The sequence below is a fragment of the Xiphophorus couchianus genome, chromosome 1, assembly GCF_001444195.1.
Source record: "Xiphophorus couchianus chromosome 1, X_couchianus-1.0, whole genome shotgun sequence".
In the NCBI taxonomy this organism is placed as follows: domain Eukaryota; kingdom Metazoa; phylum Chordata; class Actinopteri; order Cyprinodontiformes; family Poeciliidae; genus Xiphophorus; species Xiphophorus couchianus.
In genome coordinates, this window is record NC_040228.1 from 15,291,937 (window position 1) to 15,311,295 (window position 19,359).

Below are 19,359 nucleotides of genomic sequence, written 5' to 3' on the forward strand. Positions count from 1 at the left end.
TCAAACTCTAAAATGAATATGATTTCAAATAAATATTGTGCAGCATGGATGCCACAGATTTAATTGTTTAGATCAGCTTCTTTCAATACATTTCATATGCATGGGAGTCGACTCATATTAGATATTGTGTGGAAGGTAAAATGAGGCTTATTGGAGAACTTTCCCAGTCAGAATTTGGACTTCAGGGACATTTGTCAGAAACTCTGACTTCAGAGTATACATAGAAAACACCAAGATCATTGTTTGTGTGAGTAAAACAAGGGAACAATGCAGCAGAAAACCTATGCTTTTCTGCACACCAGAGCCTTACAATCGAAGCAACATGCATAATTATATCATTCTTGATTTGTAGAATGTTTTACATTTTATTATTGCTGATTAATCAGCTGTATCTTTAACAAATGTTTCTCATTTTTACCACTGGAAAACATTTGAAACTATTTTTGAATGTACTGAATTGTCAATGTTTCAGCAAGCTATTTTTCCTTCAAGGCTTCTAATAAATTAAAAATCTTCAAAGCTTATAACATTAGCATCCTGTTTTTAAAAAGTGCTCATCAAGCACTTTGTTTTTATTCCACCAGTCATTATGATGTTCCATATCTAGGCTGCTGTGTAATCTTATTGTCATGATCCAAAGTCCAACTGTTGCAACAACGTGCTGCAACTTCAACGGCGGAAAGCACTGAAAAGGATTTCTCAGGATAAAGATTTTTAAACTAAGAACTACGTAAGTAAAACAGCCTTTATGACAAAGCCAAATACTAAATTTGTGAAAGGAACAGATGGGCTCGGTGAATAGAGAAAGTTGGTTGAAATCTTTTTTTTTTTTCAGTCTGCTTAGAGAGTTCATATGATTCTTTTTCAACGGCATTCATTTCTGGGGATGTCAAAGTAAATGACTTGATGATTATGAGCTAAAATAAACCCCATTTATATAACATATTAATCCAAGTAGGGACATGAATCGCAGAGATTAAAAATCCCTCTGACTTTTCTGCCAGAAATGACTGGAACAGCTGGCAGATAAGATCAGGAAATCACGACATGTGGCATCATGTGAGTTTCAGAATAGCTCACATGGGTTAACCCCCTCTCCCCACCAAAAAACAAATAAACTCAGTCCTTCTTAATAACAATTTTTTAAAACACTCTCAAATGTGAAAGCAGACATAATTCTGTCACTTCATTGCAGGAACTAAACAAGGATGACAGCTCACTAGAGCAGGAACTGATCCACTGCTACAACAGTATGGTGAAAAGAGTCCTAGTAGCCTACGCCCTGTGGGCGATGGGTGGGCCTTTGGGTCTTCACCATCTCTACTTAGGGAGAGACAGCCATGCTCTGCTGTGGATGCTAACTCTGGGAGGTTTTGGCTTTGGTTGGGCAAGAGAGCTCATACGTATTCCAACTTATGTCAGCGAGGCTAATCGAGATACAAAAAAAGAAAGAGGGCCGCCCAAAGAGGGACTCCCACCTGTCAGCCCCGTCAGATTTGCGGGGCAGGTGTGTGTTGGGATCTACTTTGGCATGGTGGCTCTCATTGGACTAAACTCCCTCAGTTTCTTCTACTTGATCGTTTTGCCCCTAAGCGTGGGTGCAGGGGTTCACTTGGTGTCCAGTGTTGGTCAACAGACTGCAGATCTCCAAAAAACCCTCACTGCGTGTCTTGTGACATCACCAATATTCTACGGCAGCTCTCTCTCACCTCTTCCTATAAGCTTGGCGGCTAGCATCACTGCTTCACAGCACCGCAGGTTCAAACCTCCAAAAGCCCTTGGCAGCCAGCAGAAACTAGGTGAGCTCCTTTACATACTCAAAGATCCCTTACTTGAATTTATAAAACTCAGCTGAAACTACATTTTCTCCATGTTTCGTTCAGGTCCACGGCTTTACAGGATTGGTCTAGCTTGCCTTGCCTTCTCTGCTCCACTGGGTTATTGTTTTTTTTACAACACTACAGCCACACTGTATTACCTGTCTGACTCAATAGCTGCACTGCTGGATATTTTCTGGTTCCTGCCTTGGCTCAGAAGTGTGCTGGAATACTTTCTTTTAATTCCATACCGCATCCTGTGTGCACTGACTGGAGGGGGGTACCACGAAGAGGCTTGGAGGAAGGTGCTGGAAGTACTGCTGAAAGAGTACACACACAGAGAAAAAGAGGCGCTAAAGGTGAGCAGGCTATGAGTGATGAGTTAATATGTCCATACCCTGATTCTGGTTGACATTCTCGTTGTGTTTGAATGTTTGTACTCCAGGTGTTGTCATTGGAGACAGAGGCATCTCTTGAGGAAATAACTCGAAGCTACAGGGAGCTGGCCAAGACATGGCATCCAGACCACAACCCTAACAACGATGCTGAGAAAATGTTCATGAAGGTCCAGGAAGCTTATGAGGTCTTGATGCGATGGCACAAACCCCAGAGATTCAAATAGTAGTGCTATTTTTCTTACATATCGGCCATCCTTGAGTTTAAAAAAAAGATCTGTTTGTGGATACATGACAAATCACTTGTACAGAGATATATGTCTTGTTTATTGAGCATCTCTCAGTTGCAGTTCCTACAATAAATCGTCAGTTGGTTTCAGATACATTTTGCAGGGTTTGCAGGACATGTTATTATGTTGAGAGGCATTTCTTAAGCAAGGTTTGAGTGCTCTTTGTTTGTTTGTTTGGAAGATTTGTCATCATCATCAGTTCTTGACTGATGGAACAAGAAAAGTGTCTAAAATATCAATGTCCACTGTTGCATTTGCTGCCTTCCGGGCAAATTTACCTGTCTCTACATTGTCCATATGTTTGGAAATTTGGGAAATTTATTTTTTTATCAGGCAGGCAGCTTCACATGTTCCATTGGATTGGCATGGCACCAAACAAGATTCTGACTTCATCTTCATGTTCTACATGCAGATTCACATTTGGGCCTTTCTGCATGTAAATCCCATTTCATCCTCATTATTTCTTTCAGTTCTGTGTTCTGAAAGGAAGTGTGCTTTGAAATCTACCTTGATGGATTTTTAAAAAATTATTATTTGATTTTTAGAACTTTCCAATTTGGAAAGATTTAGGCTGTAGGTAAAGTTAAATGAGAACACTCAACCCATTTTTCCACACCCTGTGTTCTTTTGCCTTTCCTCCTACAGCCAAAACCATGCATGTTATGTTAATTGCAGGTTCTAAATTGCACTAACAGTGTTTCTCAATTCCGGTCCTCAGGCCCCCCTGCCCTGCATGTTTTAGGTGTTTCCCTTCTGCCACACACCTGGATTGAATCTTTGGGGGATTAACAGGCATCTGTAGTACTTGGTGGCTGCAGAAGATGTCATGCAATCATTTGAATCAGCTGTTCTGGTATAGAGGCACATCTAAAACATGCAGAGCAGGGGGCCCTGAGGACTGGAATTGAGAAGCACGGTATGAGTGACTGTTTGTGACACCTGTCTCTATTATGGCCCTGTGAAGGACTTGTCACTTGTACATGTTGTATTCTGCATGTCTACTATTGCCCAGCAGACATAGAAACCAGCTCCCCTGTGACACTGAACCTAACATAAAGCAAGTATAGACAATATACTTGCTTTATTAACAAATATATTGCTATCATAACATTTAGTATGTGCTAACACAACATGTATTGTCTATACTTGCTTTATAGATAAAGCAAGTATAGACAAAAAATGGATGGATAAATTTTTCATCTGGCATGATCTCTTGATGGAATTACGTTTCCTGTCAGTCAGAGAGATGCAACACCTTGTATGGTCTCGTATCACTTTCTTTTAACTTCACACTCATTTGAAGACTTATAGACTTGTGCAGGTGTTTGTTTCAGAAGTGCAAAAGATAAGATAATTCTTTAATTCTATTGTTTATCTGGGTGATTTAAAAATGTTTTCTCTATTAGATTTTAAAAGGCTATAGCACAGAAATGTCAGATCAATTATTTGGAGCTATGTTTGTACATAACCATGCTGTTTAAATTTATTCAATAAAGTTCTGCAATGAATATTTTTCTCAAAACCTGAACATCATAACAGATGTTTCATAACAGAATTGCACTTTGCCTAATGCAATAGAATTTTACACCTGTTTGATTGTGCCAAAAACAACAATTTGCTGCCATCTTGTGGTACAAATGCAATATTAAAAGAAGCAAAGTCATTACTAATTTTTACCTGCTGTCATTATCGGGTGTATCCGCAGGTACTGAACATTTTTACTTATAAGTGTTTATAATGATCAAGATAAGTGCAAATAATAAAAATAATAATACACATTCCGGGCCTTTACGTAAAACCTGTTGCTGGTTTGCTAGACTGATAGCGCTCAAAACACACATTCTCACTGTGATTGTGCAATTTCTAAGAGCCTATGTTGTTATGAAACTATAAACGTCAACATATTGTTTGTGTCCTATGTGTGTATCGATGCATTCGACAATCACTGGATCAACAGCTCTGTCTGTATCCCAGCATGGGCCCGGAAGTTGTTTGGATTTCAGGTGAAAAAAAAGACGAAAAAAAGAAAGAAGGGAGGACAGAAAGAAAAAAAAAAAGATCCCAGGGATGCTGCCGTCGCTGGGGAAAACAAACAACCAGGCAGACAATTAAGGAAGGAGCGCGCCGATCGACCTGCAGGTAAGGACGAGGACTCCGCCGCCCATCCGTCGCCGCTTGATCGGCGTGTTTTTGAGTAGTTGCTGCGGGTGAATGCCATTTGTCTTGTGGTCGGGTGCCATAGCAACGGCTCGTGAGAAACATAGCCCAGGTCGGTTTGACGCGCTCGGTGTTGGATGACAGCTGCGTTCATGCGGACAATTCGCTCAGTCGCAACTCCTGCAACACACTGCCGCCGCCGCCGCGTCTCGCCGCGTCTCGCCGCTGTCTGGAGCCGTGCGTGAGCAGATCGGACCAGAAATCCTCCGAGAAGGCTAAAACAAGTAGCCGCGGATGCTCTGAGAGAGACACAGAGACAGAGACAGAGAGAGTGAGGCATGACACTTATCTGGAAACATATATGATCCAATGCATACTCGACAATCTGAAGGCCAGGAAAGGATTGTAAGGCAAGGGTTGGTGCCGATGCGCGTCCTCTTGTTTTTATTTATCTCTGTTATTTTATTTTAATCGCCGTGCCCCGGTGTGGCTGGCGCGTCTCCCGGCTGCATCAGCGCCTGTTGCTCCCCATGCGCGGCCAATGCCAGGATATTAATTCTCCCTGAGATGTGCTGTCTCCGCCTCCCCCTCTCTCCAAAGTCAATGTCCACTGTTGTCATCCATTTGAGCGAGAGGTGCTGCCGCCTTGTACATCTTGGTCTGTTTCCGTTTCCTAACGTGAAAGCTCCGTCTGCTCCCAGTGAACATAAACATGTTGGCGGCTATGTCTAAAGACAACGTAAGTCAGCAAGAAAGTGTCTGGTCTCGGTGTATCTATCTGTGTCACTTGGTTATTGGATAACTGTTTTATGTAACGTGCACTATATGCCCCTTATTGTTAATTATTTGGCAATTATGCATGAAGGAGGTGGACAGAGTAAGAATAGATAACAAATGGGTGAAAGACCTGTTTAACCTTAACTAACAAAAATCTGAAAATCAGAATGAATATAATATAATATAATATAATATAATATAATATAATGCTAGGGTAAAAAATAGCACGTACTTTGATTTGTACAAGTTCCAATTTGAGCTTTTAAGATAATATAATAAAACTTTTAGATATTATTATTACACTTAATCACACTGAACATCTCTAAAGTTTTGTTTAGATTAAGCGTCAGTTTGCTTTGTTGAAGTTATTTTATGTTAAATTTTACTGAGAAAAGTTCTTCTTTATTTCCATAAAGTGTGTTATGCAAGTTAGAGTAAATACAACATCTGGTTTGAGTTGTTTTCCTATACTGGGAACTACAATTGCTCTTTCAAATAAATGAACAAAGTTTTCCTGTCCCTTGTGAACACATATGGCAGTCATGTTTTACTGCATTAAAAATACATTATATGATTATTTCTATGTTAAAATATGAGTGCTTTGCAGTCTCTGAGGATTTCCCTCAATCAGGACTTTAGTTCTGGCTGGTTCAGATGTTGAGGTCTTTAGGTGACAATTTTCATAACTTCTTTGATATTTATTTAACCCTACAAAAACTTTAAAACTCCACCATTATTTGAAAGACACAAAATGAACTTCAGGTGCATGTTTAGAGCTCTTTACTAAAAAAAAGGGTCTGTTATCCTCACTCCTGGGTTGTTATGGGAAGAAAACGAAACAATTTAGAATCAGAAGGCTATTCAAAACTTCAGAAGGTAACAAACCAGTCTGTGACCAATGTTAATTGTTTAGTATAATGTTTAATCTTAATACATAGTTTCATTTAAGATCAAAATATTAAAATAGAGAGGAAATAAAAACAAAAATCTTTCAAAAACATGCTCTGACATTACTCACCTTGGACTGTTAACAAAAATGTCCCGGCTCCTTCCATGTTAAACTCTAAAAAAGAAGGTTGGTTCACATAAAAAATAAATAAAAATGCATTGAAATTAAAAGACTTGGAAAAAGTTTCTTGTGCTCCACTGAAAAGCTGACATTTTAGATAACCTTTAAATATCTAAGACCAGTTTGGACTAAAGAGAAAACCAGGATTTGTTCTCAATAAGGAATTTGCTATTAGAAAATGATGTGTAAAGAGCCAACCTGTTTTGTTTTTCAGGTTGCACTGATGTAAAAAGATATTGGTCCAGATAGCTTCTGTTCTGGTTTTTATGTCACACCTAAAGGTTTCATATCATAGATAACCTCAGTACATGTAAAAAGTTGTTTTCACATGATGATTCCATTCATTAAAGTAATAAAGTTATCCAAACCAAGGTAGCCCTTTGTATAGAAGAATTTCCTCCTCTTGTTAAATCAAGACTTAACTATCACAAACCTTTATTAAAAAGATGTGTTCAAGCTCCTTGAACACAAGATTTTCAAGAACAGATCAGAAGCAATATCACTGAGCTCAATCAGTCTGTCAACAAAACAGTCCAAAATTGTGACAGTCTTAGGATACTTTTCTTCTCCAGGACCAAGACAACTTATCATATCTGATGGAACCATCAATTATGTTCTAAACCTGAATATACTGAAGGAGTAAATCTGACCATTAGAGATGGATGATATGGACTTTAAAAATTTTATCACAATAATTTGTGGCACTTATTGCACTAATTATAAAAGTAATGATAAAATGTGGGAAAAAAAGCATAAGTATAGTCTTTTTTACCATCTACACAAAATGGTACAAATGCACCACTAATCGTTCATAAAAAAAAAAGTATTTAATTGTTGCTTTTATAAAAGCAACTATGGAAATAAAGCTCTTTCAAATAGCAAAAGTAAGAATCCCAACCAAACCAATAGTTTTCAGGTGGTGCAAACATCACAAATTCCTGACATAACTGAAATGATAGCTTTTTTTCACAATAGCAATAAATGGTATAATAATTTCCCATTCCCAACCAACCATTAGTTTGTGGCCGTGAATAAAATTTAATGCAGCAATTCCCATTAATCCATCCATCCATGATTGCTTTTTAAAAAACTTTCTTTAGTACACTCATTGAAAAACATCTTTCAGCAAACATCATGTTTACCTGTCATTAAGACAAAAAAAAACTAAACTGGTCAAAATTTTAACATTTTTTTAAAGTAGTTTATTTGAACAGACTTCTTAATATATGTTATCAGTTAACTAATGTTAACTGACAACATTAGTTAACTGCTTTCTTCTTATTCAGTGTCAACTCATGTTGAAAATGCTCTTCATTTGCCCTGTAACCCCCTAAACCTTTTCTGTGTTGGTTTCAACTCCTCCTTTGACACTGTTTACCAGACGATTTGTATAAATGTCAGGCCTTTCATTATTATTTGTTAGACAGAGGAGGTTCACCAGGATACAGAAATAGTCAGAAAGAACTCAGATTTTTTTAAAAAAGATAATTTTTTAAGTGAATTTGATATTAGACAATCAGACCTGACAGCCTAAAGTGTTCTGCATTTGTTTCCACCAACTGATTAGCCTATTTTTTATTAACTACAGCAAAGGTATTTATTTTTAATACTTTTAAAAATATATTTTATTTTTTAAAGAAAATATCATGAATTGAAACATGTGTTTTATTGTTTCAGGCATCTGGTGAGAGAATGAATGCTGATGAATGTAATGGACGCTCATATTCACAAGGTAAATTTAAACATTTTTATATATGTGTGTGTGTGTTTTGTACTGAAAAAATTTTCATTTAAATTTTTTTAAAATTTGATTCTAATTCTTAAGGATTTTGGAGATTTTTTTGTGAAACCCTCCTCTTTTTTGGGCTTTTGATCCTTTTTTTCTGATTTTCTCTTAAATTCTTATATATTGCTGGACATTTTGGCCTAAAAAAATAGGTTTGAGGACAAATAGGGGATAACCAATTAACTGATATTTGAATTCAAGAAGTTAATTAGACATGAACTGGACCTGTTTGCTGAAGTGCCTTTAACGTTTGTGGGGAATTAATGCTAAATAAATAAACTAAATTAAACAAATCTACTGCTGGTGAACAGTAACAGAAAGTCAAATCTTTAAGAAGCGAGAGAGGATCCAGTAAACGCCTGACCTAAAAGATGCATCATCATAGAAACATTTAAGTTGACAGTTTTGTAGGCATCATCTTGCTGCTAAAATGCAACCAAATATAAGTAGTTTCTTTGTAAATATGTTTGTTATATTTAGTTGAGCTTATAGAAGATGATTAGTTTGGGGATTTAGCATCCTTAGATTAAAATCACAAAGTTCTTTTCAAACACAGATAATAAAACATGATTAAAATGTCCTAAAACTAATTCAATAATACAGATATTTAGACAAAAGATAACATGTATTTGAAAAGATCTTAAGAAAAAAATTATTGAATGAAAATGTCTGCTTTTTGTAATGACTCAAGAATCTGAAGACTGTAAAAACAAAGGAAGATCATGCAACAGTTTAGGTCCAATATTCTGAAAAAAGTGATCCTAACGGCTTTTCCATCTAGATTACAAGTACACTTTGATTTGAGGACCTGAAGGGCCCGAGTTGGAGTATGTGGCTTTAGGCATATAAAAATGTGTGAAGTCAGGATTTCATAGTGAATTTGAAATGGACAGACAAAGACATTAAAACAGGAGAGATGCGAGTTCTTCTGTTTGGTCCAGCTAACGGTTCTGCTGCAGAGTTTTGGACCAGACTACTGCTTTCTTCTTCCTCAGAGAAATACTGGGTAAAGATATTTTGTAAGAGTAAAAATGTTCTACAATTTTAAGGAAGTTTGAGTCCCTGGAAGAAACATAAGATATAATATGAATATAAAGGTGTAATTTAATAATTTTTTCAGAGTGCAGAAATCGGTGCACCCTTTGCTATGATTACTTTGTTACAATATATTTGTGTTGCAGGTAATGGAGGAGAATCATCAGCAGAGCAGGATTTTTATGCTGGGTTGCGGGCCACTTCTGTAAGATCTCCCAACAGCCAGCAGTCCTCGCCTCACCGCTCCCTAAGTGGTCAGCTTTTGCATCTCTTAAAATGATTTCAGTCTTATAGTATGTATTGGGTTTATTTTATTGAAAGCATGTATTCAAGTTAATGCATTTTCCTCTACCTTTCATTCTAAAAAAAACAAACAAAACAGACTCCATTAAGGTTGAGCTGTGTAGCGACGAAGAGTCTTCAGGTGCCCGACAGTCTGAGAACAAAGAGGCTGCGAGGAGCGACGGTGGGAGAGATGACAGGGTGGGTCCTGCTGACGAAGGAGGTCCAGCGTTTGCCGGAACCGGAGGAGACAGAGGTAACATCTACAGTGAGATGGCTACTCCTAATTCGTCCTCACCGGGACCAATCCGGCTGCCCAACGGGAAGCTGCAGTGTGAGGTGTGCGGGATGGTCTGCATAGGACCCAATGTGCTGATGGTCCACAAGCGCAGCCACACAGGTGAGACGAGCCGTTGGCAACGGTGTTCACGACCAAGCGTTGCAGACATTAACACTTGGTGAATAAATTAATGTAGCCCAAACATCCATGCACATGTTTGCAGGTGAGCGACCGTTTCAGTGCAACCAGTGTGGAGCCTCTTTCACCCAGAAGGGCAACCTGCTGCGCCACATCAAACTTCATTCAGGAGAGAAGCCTTTCAAATGTCCCGTTTGCAACTATGCCTGCCGTCGGAGAGATGCTCTTGCTGGTCATCTGCGCACTCATTCAGGTAAATCAGGGAGCTCCCTTACATCAAAAGCTAGATTGACATACAGTAGGTTTCTGCTTTATTTTTCCTGGCCTATGAAAGTAATGATCTCCAAATTCTGCATCCACATAGAATTCAACATTTGAGCCAGAATCAGCCTTTAGCTCATAAAAGCCTATTAAAAAAGAGTTCTCACTGGGGTGCTGTGGTGGCGCAGGGGCAAAGCACAACTTGTATAAGGAGGCCTTAGTACTCAACAAGGCCATTAGAGGTCTGAGTGGAGATGATCTTTGCTGCATGTCCTCCCCCTCTCTCATTACTCACTTTCCTGTCTAAACACTCAAATAAAGGCCCAATAAAACCTTTAAAAATGTTTTAAATTTTTTTTAACTGTCCACAGAGTCAATAAAGCAAAGTGTCACTTCTTAAAACTGTAGCATTCATTTGCATCCAGTCCACTTGGATCAAGGCTTCATAGAGCCTTCTTTTGATGCAGTTAGAACTGATACTTGTTTTTGACAATGTCTCCACCTGCTTTTCACGTAGGGACTGAAATCATGGACACATTGGATCAGCAGTCTTTGACTTAAATCTGGCTCTGTTTGTACGTTTTGGGTTGTTGTCCTGTTGGAAAGTGGACGTCTGTTCCAGTCTCAAGTCTTTTGCATCTTCCCATCAAAGATTATCCTTCCTGTCCCTGCTGAAAAAAATCATGAAGCTTTTGCCGCCATGTTTTAGGACTGAAGTTGTGTGAGTCAGTTGGTGTGTGGTATTACTTGTTGTGAACAGCATCTTAACTTCTCGCTGCTTTCTTTCTGCCATAAACGCTGAGTTTGTGGCATGCTCAACTAATAGTTGTCCTGTTGGCAGATACTTCTACGTGAGACGGAAGCCTATTTTTTGTACCTACTTATTTATGCTTTATGGTATCAGATTAAAGAGAGATGAATACACAACACTTTTCAGATTTTTATTTGTATCATGTTCCTTCCACTTTACAGTTCCTATGCGCTCTTACACATTGAACTTAATTAGTGATTGAGTATAACCAAGTAAAAGAGTGCTACAAGTGGGTACACTTACTAGACTGGTCCATTTCTCCTTTCTTTGAAACTCAAAGGAAGTAGGTCTTCATCACAATTTTCTGTAAAAAAAAACAAAAAACGTGACATTTACAGATTTAAAAACAGGAAATCATGTGAGTGCGCTTTCAATTTTGAGAACATACGTGAACAGCAGGTGTTCACATACAGTGTTGATGCAATTGTTCTGGCTGGATGTGATCGGGTCGCACAGGTTCATTTACAGAGAAACCATCGCTGCGAACTGGATTACAGTGAATTGACGTCAGCGCTTCCGATGGCTTACCAAACTAGAAGGTTGCGGTGAGGGGCTAGGCGCTTCCTTTACCGTCACTTTCGGGCTTCAAATATCGATCTCAGGAATTTCTAATCGAAGGGAAAATCCAGTCTCATAAGCCAAGATATCGGTGCTACTTCGTCAGTAAAAATCCCCTCCAATAGATGCACAAAATCTCTAACTTTCTGTCATGAATAGAATAATTTGTTATTGGTTTGTTACGTCTCTGGCTCGACAAGCAATCGTTAAAATGTTTTCCCTCTGATTTTCAGTTCCTTCCCCGACGGTGGGGAAACCTTTCAAGTGCAACTACTGTAGTCGCAGCTATAAGCAGCAGAGCACACTGGAGGAACATCTGGAGCGCTGCCATAGTTACATGAAGACACTAGACTCTCAGATGCCACCTGGTAACACGTCGTACATAGTAGAAATCCAAATCCTTTATCAATTAACAAATACTAGTTCATGTGTCAGTGTTATTGAGCTTGGGCTTCTCCCTGTGCAGGTGAAGAGTCTGTAAATATGGAGAGCATCACTAAACCCGTACTGCAGCCGTCCAATGAGAAAAGGCCGTTTGTGGACAGACTGACTGTCAGCATAACCAAACGAAAGAGGTCAACACCACAGAAGTTTTTGGGTGAGCTTGTTTGACACTGTAATACCTCGGATTTACCTCACCAGTCAAATGTTTGCTCATCAACAGCATGAAAATATAATTTTGGACGTTTCATATTGCAGTTGACAGATGTGTCTTCTGAGGTGATATGATTATACTACCACCTCGATGCAATGTGAAAACAACAACTTGATTAACTGTGAAGAGGATTTTCTTTTTCAAAATATGGGTCACTGGGTCAAGGGTATTCACTCACTTCTTAAATAACAATAACAATAACCCCCAATAATAACAATATGATAATAACAAAAACACACTTCCAGCATAATTCTGACTAGATTTCTGACCACTTGTCTTGGCAGAAATGGGAGAGCTCCCTCAGATTGATTAGTTATCTGCAATAGACCCAGCTTTAAAAGATAGATCATATTTTTTCTTATGAATACGATATCGAAGTCGTTCCAAAAGTTGATGTTGGCTTGCTTCATCTGCTCCAAAATCAGTTTTGGATCATCCTGTGGAAACAGGCAATTGTTTTAGCCATCAACCTGAAGTGAAACGAAATAATTTAGAGGTAGTCCTCCTGTATTATTTCATTCACTTTGTTGGATACAAGAATATTATTGAGAGGGAAAAAGACCCTCAGCATTATAATGTCATCACCACACTTGACACATAACTCAATGTTGTTGTTTGAAAGCCAAAAATTGACTCCTCATACATACTCTTAGCCATAAATAACTTTTAGCTTAATCTTTTGTCTTATCTGACGATGAAACTTTTCTCTATGAAAGATTTGGACTGTCCATCTAAGTTTTCAAGCGTTTATTTTGTAACAGGCACTTCGTTCTCAGTCAGCAATCTCTCAGTCCATGTTGATGCTAAATGTACTTCACTGTAAATGGTGACAGTGGTGTTGTAGCAGTCTCCAGATCAGTTTATGATCAGATTATGCTGACCATATACTGATCAGTTTATGCTGATCATACCCATCTTAACCACTTGCCTTTCCACAAAAGTAACAGTTTCGGTTGGATGAGTGAAAAGTTTGACACAGTTTGGTGTTAACTCTTAATTGTGGCCCAAGAAGACTGGCCAATTATCCAGCCAGTACCAAGACAGGACCCTGATAGCAACATAATGTTTGTGGCTTCTAATACATATTACCTATGTACAAAGAGTTGCTCTGTTTTCAACATGCAACATTGTTTAATGTGCTGTACTTGATTAAATAAATTTGAATTGAATGATTAAAAGAAGAAAGTTTGCATCCCAGCAATAGAGTGCTGGGTGCAAGATGGTGACTTCCTGTAAAAAGTCAAGAACCGCTGGGATGAACCATCAAATATTATCACTCTGTGTGAAGTTCCACCCTAAGCAGAATTTATCAGTGCCACATTTCTTCTGCAGGAGAAAAGCACATGCACCTTCAACCACCAGAAGCACCTTATGAACTGTCCTCTGGCTCTGAAAAGGAAGGGGATCTCCTCAGCTCCCATTCTGCTGGAGATTCATCCGGTCTGGTTAGTTCACACCTCCACTTCGCAAGAAGTAAAGCCGAGAGCCAGGAATCGCCCTCGCTGCCTCCGCTCCATCCTGGCTTCGTGGCAGAGCTCCGAACCGTTGTGGGTTCCCTCAACAGTGGCGTGGTTCCCCAGGGCCCCCGAGCCCACGGCGCAGTGGGGCTCGCAGCAATGTCCCTTGGCCTCCATGGGCGGGAGGCAGGCGAAGCCCGGGACGACCAGCCCTCGGCTCACAGCCACACCACCTCGCCCAACGGCTGCCCCGACTCTACAGACACAGAGAGCACAGCGGAAGAGCAGAGCACAAGGGCTACAGCCCCTACAAGTACCTCCAACAACCATCACCTCCACTATCTGACCCCAGCACTGCCCCGCGGCTATCCCACCATCAGCCCCAGCCAGGCCAAAGATTTGGACCCAGAGTGGGATAGAGGGGTTCCTGTTCTCCCAGGTGTTGTAAAGAGAAACCCAGGCTCGCCTCTCTCCTCCAGGAACAATTTCCAAGTTTTGGACAGGGGGGGCAGGCCTGTGCGCTCCTTCTACTGCCGGCACTGCTGCATCCTCTTCCTGGACCACGTCATGTACACGATCCACATGGGCTGCCACGGCTTCCGCCAGCCCTTCGAGTGCAACATCTGCGGGCATCCCAGCCAGGACCGCTACGAGTTTTCCTCTCACATTAGCCGCGGAGAGCACCAGGTGGGCTGAGGACAGGTGGTTGCACAAGGAGGGGTAAACTGCTATAATCTAAAAGGGGGCTCATGTTTGTTCTGCACCAGATCAGCTATTTTAAATCCCTAGTTTAAGTCAAATAAATCCTGAGCTTGCTGTGGATTTATATCCTACATGACACAAGTGAGCAAAAAAAAAAAAATCTTTTTAACGCATCAGTTAGATTAGTTTAGACAAATTGAATTGTGTAACTGATTGCACTCCCTTATCAAATCGCATGGCAAACTACAGGTTTTGCCTCAGAAGTGCCTTCTTTGGGGATTTCCTCTGAACACACACACTCACACACAACACAAACACACACCCACACAAAAAGAAACAGTGGAGAACTGGTGCTCAAGAAACCCGACTAGCCATCCTTTCCTCGGTGATTTTAGAAACAATCACATCCAAGAGGTCATGTTCACATGCAGTTATTGAAAGCATTTAAGCATTTATCAAAAACAGGTTTTATTCAGTATGCACTGAGAGCTTTGCTTCAGCGGCTGAGGAGGGTGCTTTCTGGGTCGGGTGAGCTGCAAGTGCACGGAGAGCTGTGTGCCTCTGAGTGTGGGACGAGCTTTTGTCACAGACGAAGCACAGATGTGGATTGCCTTAACTCCTACAGTGGTAACTGCTGTAGGAACACATATTGTTTACAGCACGGTTCAACAGTGTGCAAAGCAGGCATGGGCTGGTATGAGGTTACCACAGTGTCAGATCTTTTGAAAGAAATACTTTGCTTTGGTGGCACCACTGTATTTACAAAAATAACTTAGGTAAAATTGAATGAAATTGTTTATCTTTTTTTAATTACTCATTGTTATTTTGATATTTTCTGCTTTAGGCCTCTTGCTTTCCATAAAGCAGCACTGAACTATGGCAAGCTTACATTTGCTGGTTAATTGACAATGTTTCTGCAGGGTGTTTGAATGTAAAAAAGTCAAAACATTTAGGCCTGAAAAGGTCTTAAAACTGTCCAAATTGCATGTTTCTTAAATTTATACTTGTAGCCATTTTTAAAAATATTTGATGACATTTAGCAATTCATAAAAACGTGACAAAAATCTGACCATGATGACGTCTTGCTGCAGTATTTTAGGCAAAACAGTCTTGTCACATTATATTTGTAATTATTCAGATTTTTATCCCCACTTTGGCTCTTTAACTCTGTTGACATGTGGCATGTCATTAGAGTTGATATTTTGGTTAATACTGAAATAGAGATCGTTTATTATGATCACATAGCCACATTGTTTTAGACAAGACAATTGGTAGAATGTAGAAAATTACGTTTAGTTGTTGGTTGACGAAGTGGGTATGAAACTTCCGGCAGGTATAAAGCTTCAACATTTCATATGAGAAAACTTTGGTACAAAATGATCAAAACTGCAAAGGTATGAAAAAGTGATGGGGTGAAATTACCAGCAACCTTAGTAATTATAAAAGATTTAATAGATGTGATGGGTGGAGGTCTGGTATTTTCCACCCCGTTTCTTTCCCTGTTAACAATCAAATTAAACTTTTTTGTCGACAATGGAAGGATGGAAGTGCCTTTTCTGAGCTAGATGACCTGCAGTATGCAGAAATAGGTGGAGGAGGAAATATCACAGTGCTGCTCTATGATTCATGCAAACAGAAAACTAACTCTGCCGTTTCTCTTACATGTCATTAAAACGACTTTAAACCATGAAAACGGTTTGACAAAAGATAGGTACATCGATACCGATGCCCATGCCTGGTGCAAAGCTAACTGTGTGGAACAGAGCCTCAGGATGAAGCTGATTCATTGAGTAAAATTAGGATGAAATAGGCTTTTAGATTTCAAAAGTGAGTTTTAGGATACTGGTGCAGATCAGACCATGAGCTTCGTCGCTTATAAGAGCCTCGCTGAATGGACCCAGGGTGCTCTACCTCTCTGCAGGATTGCACTTTTTAGAATAGGTTCCCTGCTTACATATGAACGTCTTTACTGAAGCACTTGACTGCTTTACAGAGTTGTTACCTGTGATTGTTCTACTGCACTGATGAATTTAACAGTGACAATAACTGACCACCTGGTTTAGGTGGTGAGTTTTTACTGGAGCCGGCCTTCTGCACCTTGCTTCGGGACCGGTGAGGGTTGAACCGTCAGCTCAGCTAAAACAATCCCATTGTGGTTTTGCACTCAGCGGCCGCAGCTGAGATTTTAAACAAGTTCCATAATGTAAGTGATTTAAGAAATTATTTAAAGATGAATTATTAGCAAATCAGTTTGAATCTCTTCTGTTATTATCTCACTTGTGATTATCTACTTAGTGTCGTTTGTTTCTGCCTTGGTGTATTTAATCAGCTATATTCCAAATCTTATCCAGCATATTCCTCAAAGTTCATGAAATGTTACCTCCTGCTTCTTTATAGCACCCAAATACCTTATTGCTACAGTATGGTGAATGATTTGATGATGTTGATATCGGGAACATGAAAGAAACCAAACTCAGTATTCTTACTTATTGTTGTTGGTTTGCTGCTTTATAGTTTAACCTGAGTTTCTCTACTAGCAAGCAAAATGTACTTGAAAACAGTAAAAAAAAAGATATATATATATGTATATATATATATGTAAATGCACTTGGGTTTGATATGTATGCTGGGGTGTGTTTGTGTGTGTGAATGGACTATAGCATGGGTGCTTGTCATTTTCTCCTTTTACCCGAATTGTGAATTATTTTTGAAATGTGAAGTAAAAACGGGACATGGGTTTTTATTTGTCCCCTCCTCGCGATGACTTAATGTTCTAAAAAATAAAATAAAAACCCTTTGTGAATGATGTAAAATAACAAAAAACACTTTTACCTCAAAGTTCGAGATGTACAACTGCCTCATTAGTTCAATAAAACTAGGGGGGGAAAAAAGAATTAAAAAAGGTCATGTCGCTTTCCAAGATGTTTTTGCGGTTACAAATTGCGTGCTCCTTGATATTTTCAAAACTTTTTACTGTCAATAAAGTTGCATTTATTGTAAAAATTGATTCTGTCCAGCTTGACTGATTGCAACCTAGTCTGTGTGCTTAGTCACCATAAGAATGATAAAGTTTGATGTTTCAGAAAAATAATGTTGTTATATAAGTATTATATTACAAGGACTGTCAAAATTATACTTTTGGCAACTTTAGATTTGAATTTATTTTCATTTAGACACTTCTGATAGGAAATGAGACACAGATCCCTTAAAGGATAAACAGTTTAAAAGGAGTGTCGATTTTGAGGTTTTAATTAACATTTTATTTAACAAAAAAGGCATGTGAAAAATTTCATATACTACTCTCAATAATTTTTTAATGAATGTCACTATTACCTGATTTTAAAGCTCATTTAAGCAGTGGATGATCTGCTTAGATGGTGCTCAGATACAATCACGTCAAATGACAGCAGATAAAAGATTAGGGGACCACGAATGAGACCCTGTGGCACTCCTACAGACGGAAGAGCATTGGATAAAAATACACTGCATTATTAGTCATAACCAAGAAGGACCCATCCATCACATAGCAAATAAACCATTTGACCGTAAAGTCATGGATACCAACATAGGCAGACTGAATTTATCCAAAAATAAAATGATCTTCAAAAAAATTATTAATTGGGCAAAAACAAATTTCTCCTGTATAGCTTTTATTATGAGTTATTTAATGCAAATTTTTTGAGGCTTATATCTTCATTTTGTACACAGCACAGTTATGATTAAAAGAAAGCACCTCTTCTGTTTACTCTAGTGTTTCAATGTTTTAAAGTTCTTGTATTTACTAGAGTCAAAGATGATTTAAAACTAAAGACCACACACCACCTATTTTATTGGGTTGTCATTTATTAAACAAAGAAAAGGGCAAAATGGAAACCTTAATGGATTTACAGTCATTTGATTATTAAACATCTCTTGAAATAAATGTTGCTGATTAAAAAAAAATCACGAGCCAAAAAGAGAGAAATCGATTTAATACAAAATGTTAACCTAGATAGAAGTATTTACTCTATTTGTTCAGGGCATCTTTAGGATGAATAAGTGCATCAGTGGACAGCTTGGAGGCAAACACAACCTGTTGTTGATTTGATAAGAGGACATTGTAACAGTCCTACATAGCCCAGGTAAGATGCTTACAGTGTTGTGTCTGCAAGAACAATGAATGCTGTGGTTTTAACCATTGTGCTAGTCTTTAAGTACATGGGTTATGTGTGGTGGCCCTTGAAACACTGGTATAAACTTCACTCCACACTTTGCAATCTGCAGCCAACTTTTAAATTTGCTTTGTTTTACAATCCTCCCAAGGCTGTGGTTATCCCTGGTGCAGGTTCACCTTTTTTTTTCGACCACATTTTTTCCTTCCGCTTAACTTTCCAATCATGTGCCTGGAAACAAGAGTCTGTGAGCAGCCGCTTTACAAAGCCATGACGTTTCATGGCTTACCCTACTTGTTGAAGGTGTTGGTACTCTTCACCGTAAGTGTGTGGATGTATGAAAACTTAATTATTTAAATTCAAATTTAGAAACCAAATTTGGACAACTTCAAACATGTCACTATGTGAGTAAAAGTAACATGTTTCACCTCTTGTATTTAATAACTTTTCAGGGATAGCCTAACTTACTGAGATACATCTGCCTGTACATTCACCATGTACAATCAGCATTTATGTATGATGTGAGATAATCTCAACTATCAACCAATTTCCAGTCAGTATCTTAAGCATCGTCCGAAATAATACAGAACTTTTTTAAAGTGCTGCAACAGAAACTCCTCAGTTAATGATCCGTAGTGAGTGTGAAAGTTCAGAGAATATAGTGAACAGCTTTTTTTCAGTTCTTAGAAGCTTATCTGGAAAAAAAGGTGTTGGTGTTAGCAGTAAATAGGACGAATC

The 19,359-nt window shown here is 38.9% G+C and overlaps 2 protein-coding genes and 1 long non-coding RNA gene across 7 annotated transcripts; 2 read left to right on the forward strand and 1 right to left on the reverse strand.

Annotated features, from left to right (window-relative positions):
- The first annotated feature begins 628 nt into the window (after window positions 1-628).
- On the forward strand, window positions 629-4,519 carry dnajc22 (DnaJ (Hsp40) homolog, subfamily C, member 22). Of its 2 annotated transcripts, XM_028022486.1 has the most exons (5): window positions 667-730; window positions 1,005-1,059; window positions 1,196-1,799; window positions 1,884-2,176; window positions 2,263-4,519. In XM_028022486.1, exons 2-5 carry the CDS (start codon window positions 1,048-1,050, stop codon window positions 2,437-2,439), a joined length of 1,086 nt encoding a protein of 361 aa, XP_027878287.1. In that variant the 5' UTR covers window positions 667-730; window positions 1,005-1,047; the 3' UTR covers window positions 2,440-4,519. The 2 variants fall into 2 exon arrangements, with proteins under 2 accessions (XP_027878297.1, XP_027878287.1); XM_028022496.1 differs by lacking the exon at window positions 1,005-1,059 and having other exon boundaries at window positions 629-730.
- Window positions 2,519-5,127, reverse strand: LOC114147832 (uncharacterized). The gene is made up of 2 exons (XR_003596145.1): window positions 5,037-5,127; window positions 2,519-4,958 (listed from the first exon to the last, which is right to left on the reverse strand). It is a non-coding gene; the product is annotated as an uncharacterized LOC114147832 (long non-coding RNA).
- Window positions 4,545-17,477, forward strand: ikzf4 (IKAROS family zinc finger 4). Of its 4 annotated transcripts, none has more exons than XM_028022464.1 (8): window positions 4,545-4,641; window positions 8,183-8,237; window positions 9,473-9,580; window positions 9,709-10,008; window positions 10,085-10,279; window positions 11,890-12,024; window positions 12,123-12,254; window positions 13,644-17,477. In XM_028022464.1, the coding sequence occupies exons 2-8, from the start codon at window positions 8,198-8,200 to the stop codon at window positions 14,462-14,464; spliced, it is 1,731 nt and encodes a 576-aa protein (XP_027878265.1). In that variant the 5' UTR covers window positions 4,545-4,641; window positions 8,183-8,197; the 3' UTR covers window positions 14,465-17,477. The 4 variants fall into 4 exon arrangements, with proteins under 4 accessions (XP_027878265.1, XP_027878249.1, XP_027878257.1 ...); XM_028022448.1 differs by lacking the exon at window positions 4,545-4,641 and adding an exon at window positions 5,285-5,398; XM_028022456.1 differs by lacking the exon at window positions 4,545-4,641 and adding an exon at window positions 5,285-5,398 and having other exon boundaries at window positions 10,112-10,279.
- The last annotated feature ends 1,882 nt before the right edge of the window (window positions 17,478-19,359 follow it).

Bases quoted from the DNA above. Each gene is read 5' to 3' on its own strand.
- dnajc22 (XM_028022486.1), top strand. The intron at 1,800-1,883 runs GTGAGCTCCTTT...TGTTTCGTTCAG, and splicing joins TGGCAGCCAGCAGAAACTAG to GTCCACGGCTTTACAGGATT. The intron at 2,177-2,262 runs GTGAGCAGGCTA...TTTGTACTCCAG, and splicing joins GAGAAAAAGAGGCGCTAAAG to GTGTTGTCATTGGAGACAGA.
- ikzf4 (XM_028022448.1), top strand. From the start codon at position 5,372: ATGTTGGCGGCTATGTCTAAAGACAAC. The intron at 5,399-8,182 runs GTAAGTCAGCAA...TTATTGTTTCAG, and splicing joins CGGCTATGTCTAAAGACAAC to GCATCTGGTGAGAGAATGAA. The intron at 10,280-11,889 runs GTAAATCAGGGA...TCTGATTTTCAG, and splicing joins TCATCTGCGCACTCATTCAG to TTCCTTCCCCGACGGTGGGG.